The 26,774-nt window shown below is 41.9% G+C and overlaps 1 protein-coding gene across 1 annotated transcript; it reads left to right on the top strand.

Annotated features, from left to right (window-relative positions):
* Positions 1-1,232: 1,232 nt before the first annotated feature.
* Positions 1,233-26,694, top strand: LOC119884343 (lon protease homolog, mitochondrial-like; the record flags this gene model as incomplete). The annotated part of the gene is given in 17 exon segments (XM_038694778.1): positions 1,233-1,242; positions 1,543-1,631; positions 2,068-2,187; positions 2,322-2,487; positions 3,593-3,706; positions 3,799-3,860; positions 6,810-6,939; positions 7,593-7,676; positions 7,873-7,941; positions 8,395-8,546; positions 24,528-24,666; positions 25,118-25,161; positions 25,163-25,239; positions 25,242-25,293; positions 25,555-25,623; positions 25,625-25,640; positions 26,572-26,694. Coding segments are annotated over 16 exon segments (1,488 nt in total), but the record flags the coding sequence as incomplete, so codon positions are not given.
* Positions 26,695-26,774: the final 80 nt, after the last annotated feature.

Raw genomic sequence — 26,774 nt, 5'->3', positions numbered from 1 at the left:
CTCTGTTCGGGACCAACTTTATTTCACATTTCCAGAACGGTCATCTCCATTAGCTACAGGTGATACCCATGTTAGGGGTGAATGATAGTTCTGTAGCGCTTAGGCTCATGGTAGGTGTGAATGCAGATGTAGCGTAAAAGTGCTTTGAGTGGTTGAAAAGACTAGAAGGCACTATACAAATAAAAGAGCATTTACATTTACCATCTTCAGTTCATAAAAAAGGTTTCTCCATGGCCCTGCTACCCCTTCCACCAAGTTCATGAAAATGTCCAATCTAGTGGTTTTCACCAAGAAAAGCTATCTTCGAGTGTTACATTTAAAATATTCAAAAAAGTGACTTAAGACATGTTAAATATGGCTAAAATTTGTTGAGCATCCAGGATTACAATAATAGGCCTACTAATTCCTTTTACTACAGTATGTGTATGTATAGAGTTGTGTAATTATTTATTATTACCCATAATTTCATTTCATTAGCAGGGTTTTTTTTTATACAACCAGGATTCTTGTATAACTTGGGCAGTGGCCAGCTGAGGTGGTACTAAACAAAGCCGAGAGAGCCGGCTCGGAAAGGACTTGGTCATAATATCCGGTTCCCTTCAAAGAGCCGAGATTCCCTTCGCTAACAGTTATTGCTACGTCATCAAACATTGACGGAAAAAGCGCGGTCACGTGCTTTAGAAGCTCCAGATCAACATGGCTGCCTGCATGAAGATGCTCGGTGCAGCAAGACAGCTACCCAGAAATTCGGCCCTTGTTGTAAAACCAAACTGGCCCGGGTTGTTCCGCCGCCCCTGACCGACACATCAGCCGTGAGCCGGCTCCAGCCCCACGGTTCTACACCGGCACAGGGACCCCACATAAAACATGCGCCCACCGCTCCTCTAACATTCCAGTCAGCACAGCAATGACAGCTGGCTGCAGGCTGACCGCCAGACCGCACCGGTGGATGCGGGCCGGGGCCGTTCTCCGCGGCCAACCCGGTCTCCTCACACCGACCTCGCGACCCGACACCATTCAGGACAGAATGTTCGGGAACCGGGCCAGTGGCGCAGGCTTCTCGGGGGAGGACGGCGGAGACAACGCAGGTCCGGGGGGAAGAGTCTGGGGGAGATGGGGGAGTGCCGTACAACGGACCTCAGATGACGGCTCTCACCCAATGATAGTTCCAGAGGTATTCCCAACGTGCCCTGATCGCTGTGAGCAGGAACCCAGTGTTCCCCGCTTCACAAGATCATAGAGGTGAGGATGATGCAACCTTACATTTCCTGCCCTGTTCGACGGGTAACAGTCTCCACATTATCTACGGCACTGTGATAGATGATTGGTTAAGTGTACTAACTCCATTTGATGCTTTATTAATCAGTACATTAAACAATCCTCAAACTCCTGTGGGGTAATTTCCTTTAGAAACCCTGCACGGGAATGGTTACAGAACATACAGGGGTAAACTGATGTTTCAACCAAAGACCAACACTCTCAGGGTACTATTATTGTTTCTATGTGCTGAGTGTGTGTGGTGTGTTTCTGTCTTTCTGTCAGGTGAAGAACAAAGCATTGATGGAGCTGTTGAGGAGGAAGGTTCGTCTGGCTCAGCCGTATGCCGGAGTCTTCCTGAAGAGAGATGATAAGTAAGTCTGAAGACTTACTCCTGCTAGAATCACTGTTGGTCATGTTGATCCAGACCTGAGAAGGACAGCTGTACTCCTTGACTGTGTGCTTACATGCACTGATCTTACTGTCCCTGGCTTTTACTTGATTCATAAAACATGATGTAAAGCTGCTCGGTGTGCCAATAGAGACCTTTATTTTGAAACAGCTTCCAGAAATGCAATGTATTTGTTGCTGAGAGCAGTGGGGCTTTATTTGAGGTCTTCATAAAATATTGTTCTACACAACAGAGTGTTTTTTCTGCAGATCAGTTTAAATGTCTCAGTTGGTGGTAAAACACCATCATCTGTGTCTGATGTGATCTACTTTATAGGGCAGTGTGTCAAATGTGCTGGACATGCTGTCTGCTGTCCATGTCTGTGTGTTGGTAGTAATGAGTGTTTATGTCTCATGCAGTAATGAGTCAGATGTGGTGGAGTCTCTAGATGCCATCTACTCTACAGGGACCTTTGTTCAGATTCACGAGATGCAGGACCTGGGAGACAAGCTGAGGATGATCGTCATGGGACACCGCAGGTTAGAAACAGCTGCTGGTGGGCCGAACATCGGGGAAAAGGCATAGTGAAAGTCTGTAGACTCTGCTCTCTGTGGCACACTGCTGCCTGTTTCCTTTTGTAGACCTCTGGTGTATGTATTCTGTGGTCTGTCAGGATCCGGATCACAAGACAGCTGGAGGTGGAGCCCGAGGAAGCAGCGACGTCCCCTCTGTGGTCAGAGTCTGAGGCAGAGTCCCAACCTAAACCTCCACCGAGACGCAAAGCCAAACGCAGCCGCAAGGACCAACCGGGTTCTCTGTCAGAGCAGCTGGAGGACAAGGTCTGTAACGGGGCCCTCACCTGCCACACCTGTAGCCATCTACACATGCTGTCAGTCAGTAGATCTGAAGCATTACTCAGACACATCTAAGCAGGACATGCTGCCAATCAACACCTTCACCATTTTTTGAACCAGTTCCTCTTCAGTTGGTACTGAGTCAGCACACACTGAGTTGGCTTCAGTAAACACTGGGACACAGTGAATGATCTGAAACACAAATTGAAGAACCCAAGGCTGGAATAGCAACTAGGCAAAGTGGTGCCTAAGGTCCCCAGTAGCCCCGAAAGTACCAGGTTCATCGATGTTGGCTAGTTTTGGTAATTTGATTAATTGCAAATTTGTTAGAGAATTGACACTAGCAGGTTTCAAATCAAACATCAACGCTAGTTTTCATTTTTAGTTCAGGGTCCTCTTGGAGTGTGGTTGATGTGATATTTGTTGTTACTGAAGCATGAGACTGAGAACATGACCACAGATATTAATGTACTGAATGCAAAATATTATTAATGCAGATCTCTTGTTTTTGAAGCGTTTAAAAATAATTGTATTTAAGTAATCCCTCTCACACCTTTATAAAACAGTATCACTTTTTATTTATTATTTTGTTTATTTCACTTGCTTTAAATCATTTGCTCTAATCTGTACACTATGGGGCAGTCATGTTCTAAGATGTCAGTATTAAACGTTTGTGTAAAGTGGGGAAAAAAGTTTTTAAGGATGTTGCCAGCAGAAACAATGTTGCACCCCCTGCTGCAGTCCAGCCAATCAGATGACTCTTTTCTTCCTCTCTGGATTTTTGCTACATCTTTCCCGTAGCACTCTGCAGACTGCAGTGATTTATGTACTTAATGGAAACTTGGAGGCCATGAGGTACATAGAAAATGCAACGAGGGCGGTAGGTGGGCTGGAAGCATTACAACGAGCCCTACAATTGTTTGCCCTGTGGTCCCCAAATGGGTTAATCCATCTATGGCCTCTCATGTATTCTGTTATGACATCTATCATCGTCATTAGTTCATCTGTGGTGGCAGTATAAGCATTTGTAGTTGTAGTTTATATTCATTTTCATGTTGATGAAAGTGATTTTAACTGTGTTGTTGGTCAGATTTCAGAAGCACACCTGAGTCCAGAGCTCCAGCCGCTGCCCTCCTCCAATATCCTGATGGTCGAAGTGGACAATGTTCAACATGAGCAGTTCACTGTCACAGAAGAGGTCAAGGTACAAAACATACATTAAAATAGATAGCACAGTATGGTGTGGTAGCAAGTCTCAGTGGTGTGTGTTCGTGTGTCCGTGTGTCCATCCTGCAGGCGCTGACAGCAGAGATAGTGAAGACCATCAGGGACATCATTGCACTCAACCCCCTCTACAGGTCAGTCCGGACCACATTCTATTAGCCTATATTTGTTTTGGTACTTATTTACATCATAAACATTCAGTTGACACTTAGCCCATATGCCTATGTACAGCTAGTCAAGCACTTTTGATATGTTTGTTAAAAAATACAACCTGCATCACTTTATTAGTGTTCTGTAGTGTTTTGCATCTCCTTAAGACATCCTAAATTCCACTTTAATTTCAGGGTTAAGATCTTTGCATCATGTTAATTAAATATTTTCTTTACCTGAATAACCACCACATGGTTGGTTGAGGATGGACCTGTGCACATTCATGCAGAGTCTCCAGGCTTCTATAGTTATGATACGATGATGGATGGAACATGGTGGATAGTGTGGTGTAAGCAGTGGGTTTATTTAACAGTGAAATACAGCATTGGACATCAGTGTGAAATCCGTTCAAGAGTACAGTGGGTACGGAAAGTATTCAGACCCCTTTAAATTTTTCAGTCTTTGTTTCATTGCAGCCATTTTCCAAAAATCAAAAAAGTTCATTTTATTTCTCAGTAATGTACACTCAGCACCCCATCTTGACAGAAAAAAACAGAAATGTAGAAATTTTTGCAAATTTATTAAAAAAGAAAAACTGAAATATCACATGGTCATAAGTATTCAGACCCTTTGCTCAGGATTTAGTAGAAGCACCCTTTTGATCTAATACAGCCATGAGTCGTTTTGGGAAAGATGCAACAAGTTTTTCACATCTGGATTTGGGTATCCTCTGCCATTCCTCCTTGCAGATCCTCTCCAGTTCTGTCAGGTTGGATGGTAAACGTTGGTGGACAGCCATTTTCAGGTCTCTCCAGAGATGCTCAATTGGGTTTAAGTCAGGGCTCTGGCTGGGCCATTCAAGAACAGCCACGGAGTTGTTGTGAAGCCACTCCTTCGTTATTTTAGCGGTGTGCTTAGGGTCATTGTCTTGTTGGAAGGTAAACCTTCGGCCCAGTCTGAGGTCCAGAGCACTCTGGAAAAGGTTTTCGTCCAGGATATCCCTGTACTTGGCCGCATTCATCTTTTCCCTCGATTGCAACCAGTCGTCCTGTCCCTGCAGCTGAAAAACACCCCCACAGCATGATGCTGCCACCACCATGCTTCACTGTTGAGACTGTATTGGACAGGTGATGAGCAGTGCCTGGTTTTCTCCACACATACCGCTTAGCATTAAGGCCAAAAAGTTCTATCTTGGTCTCATCAGACCAGAGGATCTTATTTATCACCATCTTGGAGTCCTTCAGGTGTTTTTTTTAGCAAACTCCATGCGGGCTTTCATGTGTCTTGCACTGAGGAGAGGCTTCCGTCGGGCCACCATAAAGCCCCGACTGGTGGATTGCTGCAGTGATGGTTGACTTACTACAACTTTCTCCCATCTCCCGACTGCATCTCTGGAGCTCAGCCACAGTGACCTTTGGGTTCTTCTTTACCTCTCTCACCAAGGCTCTTCTCCCCCGATAGCTCAGTTTGGCGGCCAGCTCTAGGAAGGGTTCTGGTCGTCCCAAACGTCTTCCATTTGAGGATTATGGAGGCCACTGTGCTCTTAGGAACCTTTAAGTGCAGCAGAAATTTTTTTGTAACCTTGGCCAGATCTGTGCCTTGCCACAATTTGTCTCTGAGCTCTTCAGGCAGTTCCTTTGACCTCATGATTCTCATTTGCTCTGACATGCACTGTGAGCTGTAAGGTCTTATATAGACAGGTGTGTGGCTTTCCTAATCAAGTCCAATCAGTATAATCAAACACAGCTGGACTCAAATGAAGGTGTAGAACCATCTCAAGGATGATCAGAAAAATAGACAGCACCTGAGTTAAATATGAGTGTCACGGCAAAGGGTCTGAATACTTATGACCATGTGATATTTCAGTTTTTCTTTTTTAATAAATTTGCAAAAATTTCTACATTTCTGTTTTTTTCTGTCAAGATGGGGTGCTGAGTGTACATTACTGAGAAATAAAATGAACTTTTTAGATTTTTGGAAAATGGCTGCAATGAAACAAAGAGTGAAAAATTTAAAGGGGTCTGAATACTTTCCGTACCCACTGTAGACTGAGCATCTGAAATGAATTACTTAAAATGTCTTCCTCCCTACCGACAGCCAGTGCCTCTCTAGGCAACATCATAAAGGTGGGGACACACATACAACTGTTAGCCAATTGACCCCTCCTGCTAACTTTCTACTGAATGTAACGTGACATAAGCCTACTGCTTTATCTTTTAATGATTTGTAATAGTGAACAGAGACCTACCGAGCGTTACAGGAACAGTGTTGATCCTTAATATCGTCAGGTGATGCGGTGGTTCACTTTTATTCTGTGATCACTAGTCTTTTCGACCACTCAAAGCGCTTTTACACTACATCGCATTCACCATTCACTCACTGAGCCTAAGTGCTCAAACAGAAACTAACATTCGCACACATTCATACACTGGTGGAACAGCCGCCAGAAGCAATTCAGGACACTTCGACATGCAGCCTGGAGGAGCCGAGGAACCGCCAACCTTCCGATTAACGGGCAACCCGCTCTACCTCCTGAGCCACAGCCACCCCCCTGCTTCAGTGATGACTGATTATACCAAGTTGGTGGAGACAGCTGGCTGATAAAATATAGTGTGTGTGATTCTAAGCTTCTAATCTTAAGTCTTCAGATTCACTCGCTGCCAGTCATTCTCATAAATACTTTTTAAAATATATTTGGTATTTGCGACTTACATTGACAACACTTGTCTGCTGAAAGTTACCATGTGATTCCATAAGGCAGCATCTGAAAAAGACTGGAAGTGCATTCTAGTTTTATTCTGTGAATAAGGACAACTGTTTCACATTAAAGTCAGAGTTTGATTTAGTCTCAGACCAGCAGGCTCAGGAATAAATGCAAATGTAGTGATGGTGAAATAGATCTGTTCTTAAATGGGCTTCTTTGTGTTTGTCAGAGAGTCGGTCCTCCAGATGATGCAGGCTGGTCAGAGAGTGGTTGATAATCCCATCTACCTCAGCGACATGGGAGCTGCTCTGACAGGAGCAGAGTCACATGAACTACAGGACGTCCTGGAGGAGACCAGTGTGAGCAGTCTGCGTGCTTAATACCTGTTTTGTTGTCTCGTCCACTGAGTGGGAGATGCTCTTGGAAGATTCCTACATAAAAGCTCAGGGAAGTGGCTGTTGCCGCTCTTTAACTGAGGTGGGGAACTTCTCAGACATTCATATGCCAAACCAAACAGTTGGTCCTCAGCATTCTCTTAAACTGAAAGATGCTGTATATACAGTTAAAGCACATCAACATTGTGTAGCATATAAATAAATTGAATATTTGGGAAACGGTGTCCTTTCTGACTGCGTTGACGCGCCAAGCATGATCAATGGAAGAGAGTCCTCCTCCTCTGAGTCTGTGCTGTCAGCTTGGAGCAGTTCTGCTGCCCTTTAATCCAAACGCCGGCTTCAGATGACTGTATTTCTGTCATAGGTAATACATGATCAGCAATAAAGCTGGGGAAAAAACCATGAAAAACAAAAATGTAGCAGTTTGAAAGAGCTACTAGCTTCTGAATCTGCATGTGGCGCCATTGCCATGTAGAATTTCCCACCTCTGATAGAGAACAGCTTCCCTAAGTATTTCAAAATGTTGATATCCTTATATTTAGCTTCCATTAAAGCTGTACAATGTAAAAAAAGTTTATAGTGTACTGACCTTTGAAAGGTGTTTGCTTTGTCTGCAGATCCCAAAGCGTCTCTACAAGGCTCTGTCTCTGCTAAAGAAGGAGTATGAGCTGAGTAAACTGCAGCAGCGACTGGGCCGAGAGGTCAGAGGGGGTCACCAAACATACAGTAACATACATACCTGTTTCCCTGCTCCTCTCACCCGTCCCCCTGCTCCTCTCACCCGTCCCCCTGCTCCTCCTCTCACCCGTCCCCCTGCTCCTCCTCTCACCCGTCCCCCTGCTCCTCCTCTCACCCGTCCCCTTGCTCCGCTCACATGTCTCCCTGCTCCGCTCACAGGTGGAAGAGAAGATCAAACAGACTCACAGGAAGTACCTGCTACAGGAGCAGCTCAAGATCATTAAGAAGGTACTACAGAATATGTCCTCTGATCTCTCTCTGTACTGCGTCTGTCAGCAAAACACTCGTCTCTCAAACTCTATGGGGCTTTGCAGCAGCAGTGAAAACCTGTTAAGACTTTAGAATTTAGCACTTTTCCTGTATGTCACACCAGTTAAACTAATCCAACGTGGACCGTCACATATTCCATCAAACGACCCTGCTATAGGTGGTATTTATTGCAGGGCTGGATTACATAAAATGGCACCCATGTTTACCATCCATCCCCATAATGTGTCAGGATCTTTTTATATTACTGTCATATTACTGTCACTAATATGATTGCAAAATACTGCATATCACAGACTCACCTACAAGTGATGACATTATTGTAGGTAACATACAGTGAGGTGATCGTATCTTTACATCAGCTGTGCTGTGATTCCCACCGCTGAAACTTTTGTTGGTTTTGTGGGTTTTTAGGAGCTGGGTCTGGAAAAAGAGGACAAAGAAGCTATCGAGGAGAAGTTTAGAGAGAGACTCAAAGATAGGACTGTCCCTCAGCACATAATGGACGTCATCAACGAAGAACTCAACAAACTGGGACTGCTGGACAACCACTCTTCAGAGTTCAAGTTGGTCTTGTATTTCTTGTCCCGCTAGACAGGGAGGGCCTTTATGACGTCACTTTGTTGGATTGACAGACACTTGAGTCCAGAACAACTTATCTCGACTACTGAACAGAGTGGCATGAAATTTAGTTTAGGTATTCGTGAACTCTGGAAAATTATTTCAAATGTCATGATGACCCCTAGAACTTTTTTCTTTCTAGTGCCATATTCAGCCTCACTTACACTATAGGGACAAAAATACTGGGACACCCCTGTCCCAATACTGTTACCTAACTATACTTTTGGGAGCGTCTAGACCGTACTCTATGATGATATTTACAGAAGGGGGGGGGGGGGGGGAGAGAGAGATATAAGGAGAGAGGCAGCCTACACAATATACACACAGAGGTACACACAGTGAAGGTGATGTTGCTATAGACTAAATGAAAAATGGTACAGATATTTATAGTAGTGTTAATGGTAACAATCGTAATGTTAATGATTATAATAACAATAAGACTAGCAACAATAGTCGTTGCAGCAGAGGGTGTCGAGCAGGAACACGGGGGCAGCAGGTGACCCGCAGCCACAGATCCAGACTCCACAGCTCCAGAGCCAGAAAACCTGCAGGAAGTGATAGGAGGAGAGAGGAGAGAGACGAGAAAACACAAGACTACCAGAAAGGGGAGAAGTTGTGTTAGTAACATGCAATAATGGGATGAGGTTGCATACAGAGGGAGAGAAAGTAGAGGAGAGAGGAGCTCAGTGCATCATGGGAAATCCCCCGGCAGTCTAGGCCTATAGCAGCATAACTAAGGGATGGTTCAGGACTCACCTGAGCCAGCCCTAACTATAAGCTTTATCAAAGAGGAAAGTCTTAAGCCTACTCTTAAATGTGGAGATGGTGTCTGCCTCCTGAACCCAAACTGGAACCTGGTTCCACAGGAGAGGAGCTTGATAGCTGAACGCTCTGGCTCCTAGTCTACTTTTGGAGACTCTAGGAACCACAAGTAACCCTGCATTCTGGGAGCGCAGTGCTCTGGTGGGGTAGTAAGGTACTATGAGCTCTTTAAGATAAGATGGTGCCTGACCATTAAGAGCTTTGTAGGTAAGAAGAATGATTTTAAATTCTATTCTGGATTTTACTGGAAGCCAATGCAAAGAAGCTAAAACAGGAGAAATGTGATCTCTTTTCCTGGTTCCTGTCAGAACACGTGCTGCAGCATTCTGGATCAGCTGAAGAGTCTTAATGGACTTTTTCGAGCAGCCTGATAATAAGGAATTGCAGTAATCCAGCCTAGAAGTAACAAATGCATGGACTAGTTTTTCTGCATCATTTTTAGACAGGATGTTCCTGATTTTCGCAATATTCCGTAGGTGAAAAAAGGCGGTCCTTGAAATTTGTCCTGATCAAAGATAACTCCAAGATTCCTCACAGTGGTGCTGGAGCCCAGGGCGATGCCATCCAGGGAAACTATATCTTTAGATAATGCGTCACGGAGGTGCTTAGGCCCCAGAACAATAACTTCAGTTTTATCTGAGTTTAACATGAGAAAATTACAGGTCATCCAGGTTTTAACATCCTGAAGGCACATTTGAAGTTTAGCTAACTGATGAGTTTCATCTGGCTTGATCGATAGATATAACTGAGTATCATCTGCATAACAATGAAAGCTTATGGAATGTTTCCTGATAATATTGCCTAAAGGAAGCATATATAAAGTGAAGAGGATTGGTCCGAGGACAGATCCTTGAGGAACTCCATGAGTAACTTTGGCGTGCATGGAGGACTCATCGTTAACATGTACAAACTGAAATCGATCTGATAAATAGGACTTAAACCAGCTTAGAGCGGTTCCTTTAATGCCAATGAAGTATTCCAGTCTCTGCAATAGGATGTGATGGTCAATGGTATCAAATGCAGCACTAAGATCTAATAAAACCAGTACAGAGACAAGTCCTTTGTCTGATGCAATAAGGAGGTCGTTAGTAATTTTCACCAGTGCTGTCTCTGTGCTATGATGAGCTCTAAATCCTGACTGAAAATCCTCAAATAAACTATTGCTCTGTAGAAAGTCACACAGCTGTTTAGCAACTGCTTTCTCCAGAACCTTAGAGAGAAATGGAAGGTTAGATATAGGTCTGTAGTTGGCTAAAACATCCGGATCAAGTTTGGGCTTTTTCAGAAGAGATTTAATTACAGCTACTTTAAAGTACTGTGGTACATAGCCTGTTGATAAAGATAGATTGATCATATCTAGTATAGAGGTGCTGACTAAGGGTAAAACATCTTTAAGCAGCCTAGTCGGATGGGGTCTAAGAGGCAGGTTGATGGTTTAGATGAAGAAATTATTGAAGTTAGTTGGTAAAGATTGAGGGAAGCAAAACAGTCTAAACATGTATCTGGTTCTACAGCTGTTTCTACGGTTCCTGAGTTAAGAGATAAGTCTGTGCCAGATGAGGGCAGGTCTTGGTGAATTTTGTCTCTAATAGCTAGAATTTTATCATTAAAGAACCTCATGAAGTCGTAACTACTGAGAGCTATGGGAATACTTGGCTCAATAGAGCTGTGACTCTCTGTCAGCCTGGCTACAGTGCTGAAAAGAAACTTTGGGTTGTTCCTATTTCCTCTATTAATGACGAGTAGTACGCTGCTCTAGCATTACGGAGGGCCTTCCTATAAGTTTTAAGACTATCTTGCCAAATTAAACGAGAATTTTCCACTTTGGTGGAACGCCAATTCCTCTCAAGTTTCCGCGATATTTGCTTTAATTTGCGAGTTTCAGTATTATACCATGGAGCTAACTGTCTTTGTTTTAGTATTTTCTTTTTTAGAGGGGCTACAGAGTCGAGTGTCATTCGCAGCGAGCCTGCAGCACTATCAACAAGATGATCGATTTGGGAGGGACTGAAACTAGCATAGGAGTCCTCCATTACTTTGTGACTAGATAATGTATTTAGAGCTGATGGAATCGCATCCTTAAATTTAGCTACAGCACTATCAGACAGACATCTTGTATAGAAATTTTTGCCCAATGGCGAGTAGTTCAGCAATACAAACTCAAAAGTTATCAAACAGTGGTCGGATAAAGAGGGATTTTGTGGGAACACCACTAAATGTTCAATTTCAATACCATACACCAAAACAAGGTCGAGGGTGTGGTTAAAACAGTGAGTCGGTTCATGAACACTCTGAGAGAAGCCAATGGAATCTAACAGAGAGATAAACGCAGTACTAAAGCTGTCATTCTCAACATCCACATGAATACTAAAATCCCCTACAATAATAACTTTGTCTGTTTTAAGGACTAAAGTTGACAAAAACTCTGTAAATTCAGATAAGAATTCAGAATACGGGCCAGGTGCTCGGTACACTATAACGATGAGAATTGGTTGCAGTGATTTCCAACTTGGGTGCGAAAGACTAAGAACAAGGCTTTCAAATGAGTTATAGTTTGGTTTAGGTTTAGAGCTGATTAGTAGGCTAGAGTCGAAGATAGCTGCAACTCCACCTCCTCGGCCTGTGCCTCGAGGAATGTGAGTATTAATATGACTGGGAGGGGTGGATTCATTTAGGCTAACATATTCTCCATCACCCAGCCAGGTTTCAGTAAGACAAAATAAATCAATATCATATCTCATATTAGTTCATTTACTAGTACACCTTTAGAAGAGAGAGATCTGATGTTTAAGAGTCCACATTTAACTCTCCTATTCATTTGCACTATTGCTCTTGTGGTTTTAATTTTTGTGAGGTTTTTATGCACAGCTCCTCTTCTGTTTACCTTTTTAAATAATTTCGATGGTCGGGGGGCAGACACCGTCACTATAGGATTTTCACTAAGTAACTCCTGAAATGGAGGAGCAGAGAAGTGTGTTAGACTGCGACTCTGCGTAGGGTTTTGGGTGGGAAACTGCTGAAAAAGAAGGGCAGAGAAGTGTGTTAAACTGCGACTCTGCCTCTGTCATAAAAGTAATGTTTAGGTGTCCAAGTACATTTGACCATATAGTGTATTTCCACCTGTGCAAAAATTTAGAGTAACAAAATGTATTGAGGAGATTCATGAGATTTCCTCTAGTATAAACAATAGTAAAGTGTAACAGTAGGGCTGTACATATATTATTTTTCAAGTCGATTAATCTAACGATTATTTTTTCGATAAATCTAACGACTAATTTTGTTTATTCTAAAAAAAGAAAAGTTGCCTATTACTCTATTTAAAATACCAATTTATCCAAAATAAATATCAAAAACATGTCATCCTGATGAAGCACATTAGAATAATGACAATAGCAGCAAATCTTAAGGCAAGGCAAGTTTATTTGTATAGCACATTTCAACAACGAGGTAATTCAAAGTGCTTTACATAAAACATAAAAGCAACAGGGAAATATAAAAAAGTTTAAAAGCAACAATAGGAAAATAAAAAAATACACATTAAAAAATAAAAGTTACAGTGCAGTTTTTACAATCAGGGTTAAAAGAGTTGAATGAAAAGTAAAAACAGGCTGAGGGGTTGAGCAAATAATTGAGTTACAATTATTTTGAAAAGAGAATAAACAGAAGAGAAGTACACTTAATCTACTCGCTCTAGCTAGTCTGTACTCAGGTCCATAGCAATCTTTGGGTCCACTGAAACTCCAAAACCCTCGGACACTACAGAGAAACCAGGACATGTCTGTCCGCAGGCCACTTTCATCCAGGTATACTCTGGACCCACCTGCACGTTTACAGGTGGACAGAGGTTCCTGCAAATCACTCAGGCGTGAGATTTAACACCACTTCCTTCACTCTGTTCAATCTCACTCTCATTATCTGTTACCTACTCATTTCTCACCGTGTAAATATTTAATTAAAAGCAATGGTAAAAAGCAAAAAACAAAGAAAAAGAAAACAATACAAGTTATAGTTATCAATCTACTAGTTAAAGGCAATGGTAAAAAAATTTTAATTTTTTATTTAATTTAAAAAAGAACTGACAGTTTCAGCAGACCTGCAGTTATCTGGGAGTTTGTTCCAAATATACGGAGCATAATAACTGAACGCTGCTTCTTCCGTTTAGTTTGACTCTGGGGACAGAAAGCAAACCTGCCCCAGACGACCTGAGAGGTCTGGATGGTTCGTAACAAAGCAGAAGATCAGAAATGTATTTTGGCCCTAAACCATTTAGTGCTTTATAAACTAACAGCAGGATTGTGAAATGATTTTTTTGACATAAAGGAAGCCAATGTAAAGACCTCAGAACTGGAGTGATGTGATCCACCTTTGTGGTCTTAGTGAGGACTCGAGCAGCAGCGTTCTGAATCAGCTGCAGCTGTCTGATGGATTTCTTAGGGAGCCCTGTAAGGACACTGTTACAGTAGTTGAATCGACTGAAGATAAATGCATGGATACGTTTTTCCAGGTCTTGCTGAGACATAAGTCCTTTAATCCGTGATATATTCTTCAGGTGATAGTAGGCTGACTTTGTAATTGTCTTAATGTGGCTCCTCAGATTCAGGTCTGAGTCCATGACTACACCAAGATTTCTGTCTTGATTTGTGGTTCTTAACATTACAGATTGAAGCGGAGCACTGACTTTCAGTCGTTTCCCTGGCTCCAAAAACAATAACTTCAGTTTTATTTCAATTGAAGAAAATTCTGGCACATTCAATCGTTGACCTGCTCAATACAGTTACTCAGCACCCGTATGGGATCATAGTCCCTTGGTGAAATGGTTATGTAAATCTGTGTGTCATCTGCATAATTATGGTAACATATTTTGTTGTTTTTCATAATCTCAGTGGAAGCATGTAAATGTAAAACAAAAGAGGCTCCAGAATGGAGCCTTGGGGAACTCCACATGTCATTGTGGATTTCAGATGTTGTATTATGTCCTCCAGGTTTTTATGGTTAATATAATCAAATTGTCTCATGCTATATGAATTGTGAATTGGACACAGGGACAAGACATATCCTGTTACTGACATGGAGGCAGTGATTGCTTGTCTGTTTGAATTTTGTCTGTGAAGAAGGAGGCAAATTCATTGCAGGCCCTGGTGGATAGAAGGTCAGAGGCTACAGACACAGGAGGGTTGGTTAGCCTGTCGACAGTAGCAAACAGGGCACGTGCATTATTAGTGTTTTTGGTGATGATGTCAGAGAAGAAGAAACTGCCTTGCATTTCTCAGTTCATCCATCCATACATCGTCAAACGCTTATCCTGCGTACAGGGTCGCGGGGGGGCTGGAGCCAATCCCAGCTGACATCGGGTGCAAGGCGGGGTACACCCTGGACGGACAGGTCGCCAGTCCATCGCAGGTGTATTTCTCAGTTCTAAATTTTAAATGCGAAGTCTCTCTTTATAGATGTCATAATGAACCTGAACCTAAAATGAATCAAATTTCCAGGTCACTGATGTGTTGTGATAATAACAACAACAGACATTAATTAAAGCTACTTTACTTAAAACTTTAAATGTTTCTGACATGGATTCATTTCAATATTGAGTATCAGTAGCCAATTTTTACATGACTCAAGGTGTAACGTTACGTTACCATGACAGCAGCGGGGCAGAAATTACTTTTAACATGAAGGCAATGAAGAAATACTACGTGTCCTTGTGCTGATAATGTGCCGTGCTTGTGTGGCGACAGAAAGTAAACACGATTTGCGGTGCTGCCGTCTAGACAAAGTGCTGCGGGATACTTTCGTTTCACATGTTAGTTCTGCTTTACGTATTCGTGGAAAGCAGTTGCGCTGCAGTGAAGCGGTTTCCAGTTCACAGAGCTCACGGAGCAGCACGTTGTTGAGTGTCTGTCTGAAATACTCCAAACTTTAGACGGTCGAAGGCGCGGTCTTGTAGCTGGAGCTTGTCCGGGATAATCCCACACCGGATGCAGCGACGTGTCCACGTATTTACATAATCGATTAAGTCAACGAATCGCCCCAGCCCTATGTAACAGTCGCCTGCAGGTAATTAATGTCAAAACTACAGCAGCTTTTAAAGGTTCAGTTTGTAAGATTTAGTGGCATCTAGTGGTGAGGGTTGTGAATTGCAACCATCTGTCCAGTCTACCATTGGCCCCGTAACCTTTCAAAGAGCTTAGGACAGCTATGGTGACTGACACAGCACAATTGGTGTCTTTTTTGAGACAGCAGAGAGTGGCCAGTCAAGAAATGAATGTTATTTAGGTAGATTTATTTAGAAATTCTATTTACTTTATTCAGTAAAACCATATGTTATTGTGGACTTGGCCACTGACCGATAACATGGAAAATGTAAGCCAAGAGTGTGAAACACTGTCACTGTTTCTGCTCCACAGTCCATTATAAACCACACATTAGATACAAACATTGACAAGTGAAACATGTTTATTCTCTCTGTGATTATGGACCCGCTGCCAGATTACGGTGCTTTGATAGCAGCACAAAATATACATAAATAAATGCTTTGATAGCGGTGCTGAATTTGATCTTAGTCATGACAGCAACAGTTACTCACGTAATCACTAACTCTTTAGTGGTTTGCCCACAAAATAAAAAGTGTGAGAAGCTTGTTTAATTAATGTAAAGCAGTATTTGGAGTTGAACTGAGCTTGTACTTCTGAAATTATGAACCACACTGAAAGAGCCTGTAGCCTGCTTGACTCACCTCTGAAAGAGCCATCATAATACGTGATTCCCCTAAATGTCCTCTGCCTGGAGATACTGGGGAAATGAAAAGGCGTCCGTAGGTTGATGGATGTGGATCAAACACTGAAACAAAAACAGTGCAGCACATGCTGTAATGTGAGAAACATTTGCTGCTTAATCCATTTGTTGAAGAGGGAAAAAAAAAAAGTTGTCCCCAAGGTGGGATTGAACCCTCAACCCTCTGGCTGTCAGTCCTGTTCCGCCTTACTGGCTGACCTAACTATACAATATGTTATGTGAGTCAATATTATGCCTTATACTCTCACCCACCATCTAAGGTTGAAAATATTGCTCCAATGCAAAACTTATTTGCAGACCCCTGCAGTATATTATTACTACTACTTCATGTTCTTCTAACGTACGTATTCAACATAGTGATGAGTGTCTGCACTGCCTGAATTCTACCAGAAGTAGAACAAGAAGAACAAAACACATGTCCGTTTTCAACTACTGTAGAAACATAACGATGCAACGTGGCTACATCCACCTGCTGTTATGGAGATAAATGGCTCATTCTAAGGTAATGAAAACATAACGGTTCATTATGTAAGGTCTTTACACACCACTGAAAACATAGTTATGGATCTTGCATTGCATTTCTTTCGATAGATCCTGAGAAATATTACACACTGAACCTTTAAGTCTTTGCCTATAGATTTCATATTATCTGTTAAACTTGAGGGTCTAAATGTGCTTCTGCAGTTACAGTGAGGAAAATAAGTATTTGAACACACTGCTATTTTGCTAGTTCTCCCACTTAGAAATCATGGAGGGGTCTGAAATTGTCATCGTAGGTGCATGTCCACTGTGAGAGACATAATCTAAAAAAAATTATCCAGAAATCACAATGTATGATTTTTTAAACTATTTATTTGTATGATACAGCTGCAAATAAGTATTTGAACACCTGAGAAAATCAATGTTAATATTTGGTACAGTAGCCTTTGTTTGCAATTACAGAGGTCAAACGTTTCCTGTAGTTTTTCACCAGGTTTGCACACACTGCAGGAGGGATTTTGGCCCACTCCTCCACACAGATCTTCTCTAGATCAGTCAGGTTTCTGGGCTGTCGCTGAGAAACAGAGTTTGAGCTCCCTCCAAAGATTCTCTATTGGGTTTAGGTCTGGAGACTGGCTAGGCCATGCCAGAACCTTGATATGCTTCTTACAGAGCCACTCCTTGGTTATCCTGGCTGTGTGCTTCGGGTCATTGTCATGTTGGAAGACCCGGCCTCGACCCATCTTCAATGCTACTAAGGAGGGAAAATCTCACAATACATGGCCCCGGTCATCCTCTCCTTAATACAGTGCAGTCGCCCTGTCCCATGTGCAGAAAAACACCCCCAAAGCATGATGCTACCACCCCCATGCTTCACAGTAGGGATGGTGTTCTTGGGATGGTACTCATCATTCTTCTTCCTCCAAACACGGTTAGTGGAATTATGACCAAAAAGTTCTATGTTGGTCTCATCTGACCACATGACTTTCTCCCATGACTCCTCTGGATCATCCAAATGGTCATTGGCAAACTGAAGACGGGCCTCGACATGTGCTGGTTTAAGCAGGGGAACCTTCCGTGCCATGCATGATTTCAAACCATGACGTCTTAGTGTATTACCAACAGTAACCTTGGAAACGGTGGTCCCAGCTCTTTTCAGGTCATTGACCAGCTCCTCCCGTGTAGTTCTGGGCTGATTTCTCACCTTTCTTAGGATCATTGAGACCCCACGAGGTGAGATCTTGCATGAGCCCCAGTCGAGGGAGATTGACAGTCATGTTTACTTCTTCCATTTTCTAATGATTGCTCCAACAGTGGACCTTTTTTCACCAAGCTGCTTGGCAATTTCCCCGTAGCCCTTTCCAGCCTTGTGGAGGTGACAATTTTGTCTCTAGTGTCTTTGGACAGCTCTTTGGTCTTGTTAGTAGTTGGATTCTTACTGATTGTATGGGTGGACAGGTGTCTTTATGCAGCTGACGACCTCAAACAGGTGCATCTAATTTAGGATAATAAATGGAGTGGAGGTGGACATTTTGAAGGCAGACTAACAGGTCTTTGAGAGTCAGAATTCTAGCTGATAGACAGGTATATATATACTTATTTGCAGCTGTATCATACAAATAAATAGTTAAAAAATCATACATTGTGATTTCTGGATTTTTTTTTTTTAGATTATGTCTCTCACAGTGGACATGCACCTACGATGACAATTTCAGACCCCTCCATGATTTCTAAGTGGGAGAACTTGCAAAATAGCAGGGTGTTCAAATACTTGTTTTCCTCACTGTAGATGATTCTGAGTCTTGTTCAGGTGGCACTCAATTCAATAAAATTTTATTTAAATATTTACAGACATTTCAGAAAGCAGGATTAGTGAAAATTCTGCGTTCAGCCTGAAATGAGGGAGACTCTGGATTTTCTGTTTCAAAGAGTGGTATCAGATAAACCCTAGATCAGGAACTCCAGCAACTGATGCTGTGAACCTAACCTCCTCCTGAGGAGGAATGGATAAGTTGGACAGCTGTCAGTTTCTCTCTGACTCCTCCCCTCCTGCAGAGTCTGAAGCAGCTGTCTGACACACTCTTTCATTTCCTCATTCTTACTGTCAATATTAAAACACATCTGAAAACATTTACGTCATTCAAAACATCAAAATCCTAGTTAGAGGCAATTCGTTTTTACCCAAACATGATCTCGAACATGACCACTCATGATCAAACTGTCATCAATGTATGGACAGAGAGTTATCTCCGGACATCGTGGATTTATCCTCAGCACAGAAAAAAGTCATAGGCTACACTGTCCTTCTTTATAACACTATGATTCTGTAGACACAAGACAGCTGTCAGTTTGGACAGTTGCACTGAAACACTTACTTACTGCAGTGATCACTGTTTAAACTAATCTGTATAAAACAATGAACAGTAATCTTTTATATTGTAGACGCACTGATTGACAGAACATTCCTATAGTATCAGTTATGTTAGAGATGATGTGAATATTTCTGAGTGAGGATGACTGTGGTGCAGCTAAAACAAATAAATGTAGTTTCAAAGTGAGTTTTTCATTATTAGCTGCTGATAGTCTGAATGTGTTTTGACAGCATTTCATTAAAGACGAAATGAGCAAGATTTTTTTTAATGTAAAATAGACGTCTAAAACTTCAGTTAGTTGGAACCTTGACGCATTTTCCACTGCAAAGACATAATTAGTAGGCTACCCTACTGGGTCGGACTGTGGCTTTACAATCAAGGGTTCATGAGTCTTATATTTGTATATTTTCATCTTTAGGTAGCCGATTGCCACCAGCATCTTGTCCTGTCAGGTTAGAGCTGAATAAATTTTGCCAATCCAAAAATGGAATGTAGCCTAACAGGCCTATAGGAGAATTCCAGCACTAGAAAGTCACACAGCTGTTTAGCAACTGCTTTCTCGATGATCTTAGAGAGAAATGGAAGGTTAGATACAGGTCTATAGTTTGCTAAAACCCCTGGATGAAGGTTGGGCTTTTTAAGAAGAGTTTTAACAGAGTACTTTAAAGTACTGTGGTACATAGCCTGTTGATAGCGACAGATTGATATCTAGTAAAGAAGTGCTGACTAGGGCAAAACTTCTTTAAGCAGCCTAGTCACTCCTATTCATGTCCTTCTGTTCAAGTTAAACTCTTGTATGTTCTGGGTAATTGACCTAACTGTCCATAATTAAAAATACCTAGTAGAGTTTTTTAAAGGCTTTTTTTTAGTAGTACTTTTTTTTTTTTTACTAGTGGGTCGTCATTTTGTTTGTATCTCTCGAAGCATACAGTTGTCCCTATTTCTGATTCCCATCAATAGTTTTACACTATTCCAGTGGTTGACAGATGGTGGGAACATGCCATTTTTGCTATTGATTTTGATATTGAGATATTGAGTTGCACATAGCAGAGACATGGTTCCGCTATATTCGGTGCATCTTCGCTAGCATATTTACTACTATAATTTCACACAATTATTAATATCAATGCGGTATTAATAATTTTCACCCACACACTGTACAAGCATGGTAACACTCAATGCTTTGCTTGCTTTCTTCTTTGCATTCATCAAAGGACATCTATGTGTAAAAGGTGCTGTTAGAAGAGCAGAGGAGTTAGGTCTTTTAAAGGCAGTGCAATGTGTGTGCGTAGCGAGTGAGTGGGCAAGCAAATATGTGAGAGGGAGTGGTAGAAGGTGATGGTGAAAGCCAGTAAGTTGTCAGTCTGGTAGTAAATGTACTAGTTTACAGTGTGTCTGTTAGTAAAACAGATGTCAACAGATGTCTGTTCATTGTTTCCCCAACAGCTGGAAATTGAAAGCGGTTAGCTAGCATTTCCCTTCAGACTCCGGTCTGAAAGCTGAGCGAGAGTGGACAGGGCAGAGTCTCGTAGTAGTAATAGGTTGTTCTCTGAGGACCACTTTGTACGATTATCAATTTCCTTCCGATATGAAGTCTCATCTTGTTTGAAATCCGGCCAATGATGGTGGTGTCATCCACAAACTTCACAACAGAGTGCGTGCCACAGGGCACTAGTCGTTCAGACTAGACACTGCAGACTTTTTTGGTACAGGTATGATGGTGGCTGTCTTGAAGCAGGTGGGAACCTTCTCCTGAGACATTGATATGTGGAAAATGTCAGTAATAACATCAACTAGTTGATTGGCACAGGTTTTTAGTACATGGCCAGGCCTCATATTCCCTCTCAGCAGGACTCTCCTCACATCTGCTGTGGATACTGACAGGGGCCGGTCCTCTGGAGGTGGAGTAGACTTTACAGCTGACTCCTTGTTGAGGAGATCAAAACTAGCATAAAAGGTGTTAAGTTCATCAGGTAATGTGGCCTCACATATGATGGGGGAGCTCCTGCTTTTGTACCCTGTGATGTTTTTGATGGCCTGCCACATATCTTTGGGGTTGCTGGTGTTGAGGTCTCTCTCTCTGCTGATGTTTCCGCTTCGCCTCCTTGATGCCAGCTTTCAGTCTCACGCTGGCGGTGCTGTAAGCTTCTTCATCACCCGACCGAAAAGCAGCTTTTTTGGCTCTGGATAGAGCCCCACCTCTCCATTCATCCAGGCCTTCTGATTGGGGAATGATTTTATCATTTTAGTGATCACCACATCATCAACACATCTGCTGATGTAAGATGTCACTGATGATGTATATTCCTCAAGGCTCTCCTGGGTGGCGATCTCCAATCTGTGCTCTGAAAATAGTCCTGTAGAGCTGCTGTAGCCATCTGTCCACACTTTGACTGTTTTAATTGTTGGCTTGACCCTTTTCATCAGCTGTGTGTAAGTAAGTAAGTAAACTTTATTTATATAGCACCCTTCAATAGAATAAAATAAAAAATAACAACAAAAACAACACTTAAAATACAAAACTATATAGCTAGTTAAAAGCTTGTCTAAAAAGATGTGTCTTAAGGTGTTTTCTAAAAGTTTCCACAGAATCCAAGGCTCTCAAGGCTAAAGGGAGAGCGTTCCAGAGCCTTGGAGCCACCACACAGAAAGCACGATCACCTCTTGTTTTATAACGTGTTCTGGGAAAAGTTAAAAGGTGTTGGCCTGAAGACCTCAGAGAGCGACCAGAAATGTGTGCATGCAACAGATCCTCGATGTAAGAGACCATGCAAGGCTCTATAAGTAATGGTTAAAATTTTAAAATGTACCAATCGGAAGCCAATGAAGAGCCTTAAGCACAGGAGTAATGTGTGATCTCTTGTTAGTTTTAGACAAAAGCCTTGCAGCTGCATTCTGCACAACTTGCAGTCAGTCTATGGAGGATTTGTTTAGACAAGTGTACAGTACATTGCAATAATCCAGACTAGAAGAAATAAAAGCATGAACAAGCATCTCCATCTCTTCTTTAGAAACCATAGATCTAATCTTAGCAATGTTCCTGAGATGGAAAAAACAGGAACAAACCACAGATTTGACATGACTGTTAAAACACATAGATTTATCAAAAATGACACCCAGATTTCACACATTACCGTCAGAGGATGATAGAGCCCCAAGGGCCTACCTAATTTGAGGGGTAATGTTGTCTGGGGCAAAAATCAACACCTCAGTTTTGTCTGTGTTTAGTTGCAAAAAGTTGTCTGCCATCCATTTGTTAATGGAGGCTAAACAATTGTGCAACACAGACAGTTTGTCTAGCCTATGAGGACTAAAAGATAAATATAATTGGATCTCATCAGCATAACAATGATAAGATATGTCTTCAAAGCTACCAATAATCTTTCCAAGAGGAAGCATATACAGACTGAACAGCAGGGGGCCGAGCACAGAACCTTGGGGAACACCACAAGACAAAGGAGCAGAGTCTGACATATATGTTCCTATGGACACAGAGAAACTCCTGTCAGAGAGATAGGAGGAAAACGAGTTCAGAGCTGAACCAGTAATGCCCACAGATGCTTTCAGTCGATCAATCAGAGTGCAGTGATCAACAGTATCAAACGCTGCACTGAGATCTAATGGGACCAGCACAGAACATTTACCCCCATCAGCAGCCATCAAAATAATTTGATACCCTAAGGAGGGCAGTCTCAGTTGAATGGTTTGTACGAAAACCAGACTGAAATTTATCAAAAATATTATGGGAATCCAAAACATTATGTAGCTGGTTCGCAACAACCTTTTCTAGAATTTTCGAAAGAAAAGGCAATTTAGAAATAGGCCTATAGTTTCTAAATGAAGCTGCATCAAGATTATTCTTTTTCAAGAGAGGCTGAACAACCGCATGCTTAAAACAGCTGGGGACCTGGCCCAGCTGAAGAGGTAAGTTTAAAATTGAAACCAAACATGGGCCAAGTAGATGTATGGATTTTAAAAGCAAAGATGTGGGTAAAATATCAACAGGGCTTTTGGAAGGTTTCATCATGCCCACTAATTTAATGATGTCATTCAGGGTAACGGAGCAGAGGAGTCCAGTATTGAAAGTCTGTGATGTTTAACTATATGGGGGTTTGCTGATGGAACAATGCCTGCCCTGACAGCTCTAACCTTGTCCACAAAGTGAGACAAAAGTGGTTGCAGTCAACATTTGAAAACACAGGGACAATACATGCAGCAGGAGAAACAAGTGGGCTGAAGAAGCAGAGAAATATGGTCTGATAGATCAAAATGGGGATGGGGGAGGGCTTTGTAGCTGCCAGGAATATTGGTGTAGACGTGGTCCAGCGGTTTGTTCCTCTGGTGGGATGTGGACAAGCTGGTGGAAATTAGGGAAAGAAGTTCTGAGGTCTGTTTGATTAAAATCACCAGAAACAATAAAAACACCATCAGGTTGTTTTGTCATGTGACTGCTGATGACCTCATACAGTTCTCAATATCTAAAAAACGGATATATTTTGTAGTTAATTTGCGCCTTTTCTTCTCCATGAGCTTATGGTGCCCCAGTTGACTATTAGCAACAAAAGGTTTGATTGTCCGGTGGTCACACCTCAAAAGTTTAGCTATTTCAAGTGTTGCATCTGACTAAGAGGAATTTTACAATTTTTGACTTTTTAGTGTCAGTTAAATGTCAGTTCTATTTTTGGCTCATTTTACCTGAGGTAATTAAGCTGCCTAATAATTATGCACACCTTAATATAGGGTGTGATCTCTTTAGGCCAGGGTTGCCCGTTAATCGCAAGGTCGGCGCTTCAATCCCCGGCTCCTCCAGCATGTCGAAGTGTCCTTGGGCAAGAAACTGAACCCTGAATTGCCTCTGATGGCTGTTCCACTAGTGTATGAATGTGTGTGAATGTTAGTTTCTGTTTGAGCACTTAGGCTCAATGAATGAATGTGAATGGTGAATGCAGATGTAGTGTAAAAGCACTTTGAGTGGTCGAAAAGACTAGAGCATTTACATTTACCCTCCCTCATTACACAAATACACATCACTTAATATGCTTAAATCCAATAAGAATTCAACTTTTACACAGCTGGCAGTTGGGAAAGATGCATGAAAAAATGCCCATTGTCAAAATACTCACTTGCTTAATAATTGTGCACACAGTGTAGCGATGTGCCAGCAAATGGTAGTGTGAAGAAGACTCTTAGCTAGCAAGATCTAAAATATCTCAATGTTTTATGAGGTAGGAAATGCACTCTGCAGGTTTGCCAGACCAGTGTGTACGCATTGAATGCAAACAACTTGAATTAATGGAAAAAGAACATTGTTGAGAAGAAAACCACAGGGATGCTTTATGGTAATCTGTATAGCTAATTGATATTTTATATGCACTGGTAGTTTTTAACACTTTTCACACTGAGGATACTACAATCATTTTTTACATTACAAAAACCTAAACAAACAAACTGTGGTTGCAGTGTAACCCGTAACTACCTGGACTGGCTGACTAGCATGCCCTGGGGTACCAACAGTGAAGAGAACTTATTATTGGAGAGAGCCAAAGATGTTCTGGAAGAGGACCATTACGGGATGGATGATGTTAAGAAACGCATATTGGTCAGCAAATGCACACACAAGGGCTAGGCTGGGCAATAAACAATAATGATAATTATTGTAATCTAATTTTCCACAGTAACAAAATAACAAATATTCAGAATATCGTCAATAAATGTTTGATTAAATTCATTTGAATCACTAACAAATTAGCATGTAATTTTTCTATTTAGATATTTATTTTGTTGAGTAAAAGGGACTGCTAAAAGATTTACTAATTATATTTTTTGCAAAAAGATCTGATCATAAACACTGTTAACCATCTGGTTAAGCCTTTAAACTGGAAAGAAATAATAATTTAATTGAGATAATTATCGATATCGAATGAAAACATTTTTGGCCATATCGCCCATAACACAAACACGAACAAAAGAACATGCATCTATCCACACGTGATCAACTGTGGAGCTTTTCTAGTAGAAATGAACCTGACTTCATCTCTGTCTTTGTGCAGGAATTCATAGCGGTGAGCCAGCTGCGTGGTTCCACCCAGGGAAGATCTTTGTTTCTACGGTCCTCCAGGTGTAGGAAAGACCTCCATCGCCCGCTCCATAGCCAGAGCCCTCAACAGACAATACTCAGGTTCAGCGTGGGAGGCATGACTGATGTGGCTGAGATTAAAGGACACAGGTCTGGAAGTTATTCTGCCAATTTTACTGAGTAACTAGGACAGTATATGCATTATGTACAGAGGTCTGTCTCTGGTATTGGGCAGGTGAGGGGCGGGAAAAAGGTCAAGAGAATTGATTGGGGTTGGAAAGCTGGATAAGGATAGGTAATACTAGAATTAAGTGCACATACAATGTGATTAGTTACAATTAGAGATGCACAGACATGGAATGTCAGGGCTGATAACTATATGTGTGTGTGTGTGTGTGTGTGTCTGTCCAGGAGGACGTATGTTGGAGCAATGCCTGGGAAGATTATCCAGTGCCTGAAGAAAACCAAGACAGAAACCCCCGGTGCTAATAGACGAGGTCCGTATAGTGATGCTGCTCTTGTACTTCAGTCTGATGAGTTCATTTACATTACATTTACATTTATTCATTTAGCTGACGCTTTTATCCAAAGCGACTTACAATTGCTATACAAGTCAGAGGTCGCACGCCTCTGGAGCAACTAGGGGTTAAGTGTCTTGCTCAGAGACACAGTGGTGGATGTCTCACAGTGGGAATTGAACCCAGAACATTTGTTTACTTTGCAGTGACCCTTTCTTCTAAGGGGACAAGTAGATGCAAACCATACCAGTAATGCCCCACAGCATAACAGAGCCACTGGATCCCCTGACTGTAGGGGTCAAACATTAATGCGTGCACTGTTCTCCTGGTGTATGCTACACATGCACTCACCCACTAGTGAAGAATATGGTGAAGGATGACCAAATAGTTTTTCACATCTCTGTGACCAGTGTAGGTATGTGCACCACTGAAATCTCAAATGTGCATTCATTTACAGCCCTAGTGTAATTTCCCTCTCTGTGTAATTGTCGACAGACTGTTCGCAGTCTGATCACGTCCTGCATTGTCAGACACCTGAGGAAGAGTGCTCTTCTGTTTTTCCTTACAAGCACAAGCATCACGATCATGTGCACTGTCAACAACTATTTCGTCCCTATTTACTGATGTCTTTCCCAGAAATCTAAATGCAGATGTCCCTTTAGTCATGTTCTACTGAAACTCTAGACAGCTGAGCAGTCCGACTGAAACTCCTGCCATCCGTGCCCAACAGTGAACCCTCATTCAAAGTCCCAATTTTGTCTTGCCATCTTGATACAAAATCAACTGAGCCTACTCAGCATTTTGATACATGCCACAGAACATGATTCAATGTTAATTGCTTAATAACACACATACATACATGCATTAGTTAATGATACTGATGGGTGTCTTTATCAACCTGTCATACCAGGTGGATAAGATTGGTCGTGGTTACCAGGGCGATCCATCGTCCGCATTACTGGAGCTTCTAGATCCTGAACAGAACGCTAACTTCCTCGATCACTACCTTGATGTTCCTGTAGATCTGTCAAAGGTAGGCGTGTGTGTTCTTTATGAAGAATTCCACAGTCCTAATGAAAACTACATAAAAAAAATGCAGTTTTTATAAGCCCC

Source organism: Micropterus salmoides, unplaced genomic scaffold (assembly GCF_014851395.1).
Source record: "Micropterus salmoides isolate LMB-PRFRI ecotype aquatic unplaced genomic scaffold, ASM1485139v1 Ms_hic_scaffold_3364, whole genome shotgun sequence".
Classification (NCBI taxonomy): Eukaryota; Metazoa; Chordata; class Actinopteri; order Centrarchiformes; family Centrarchidae; genus Micropterus; species Micropterus salmoides.
This window is presented reverse-complemented; position numbering and strand designations above follow the sequence as displayed.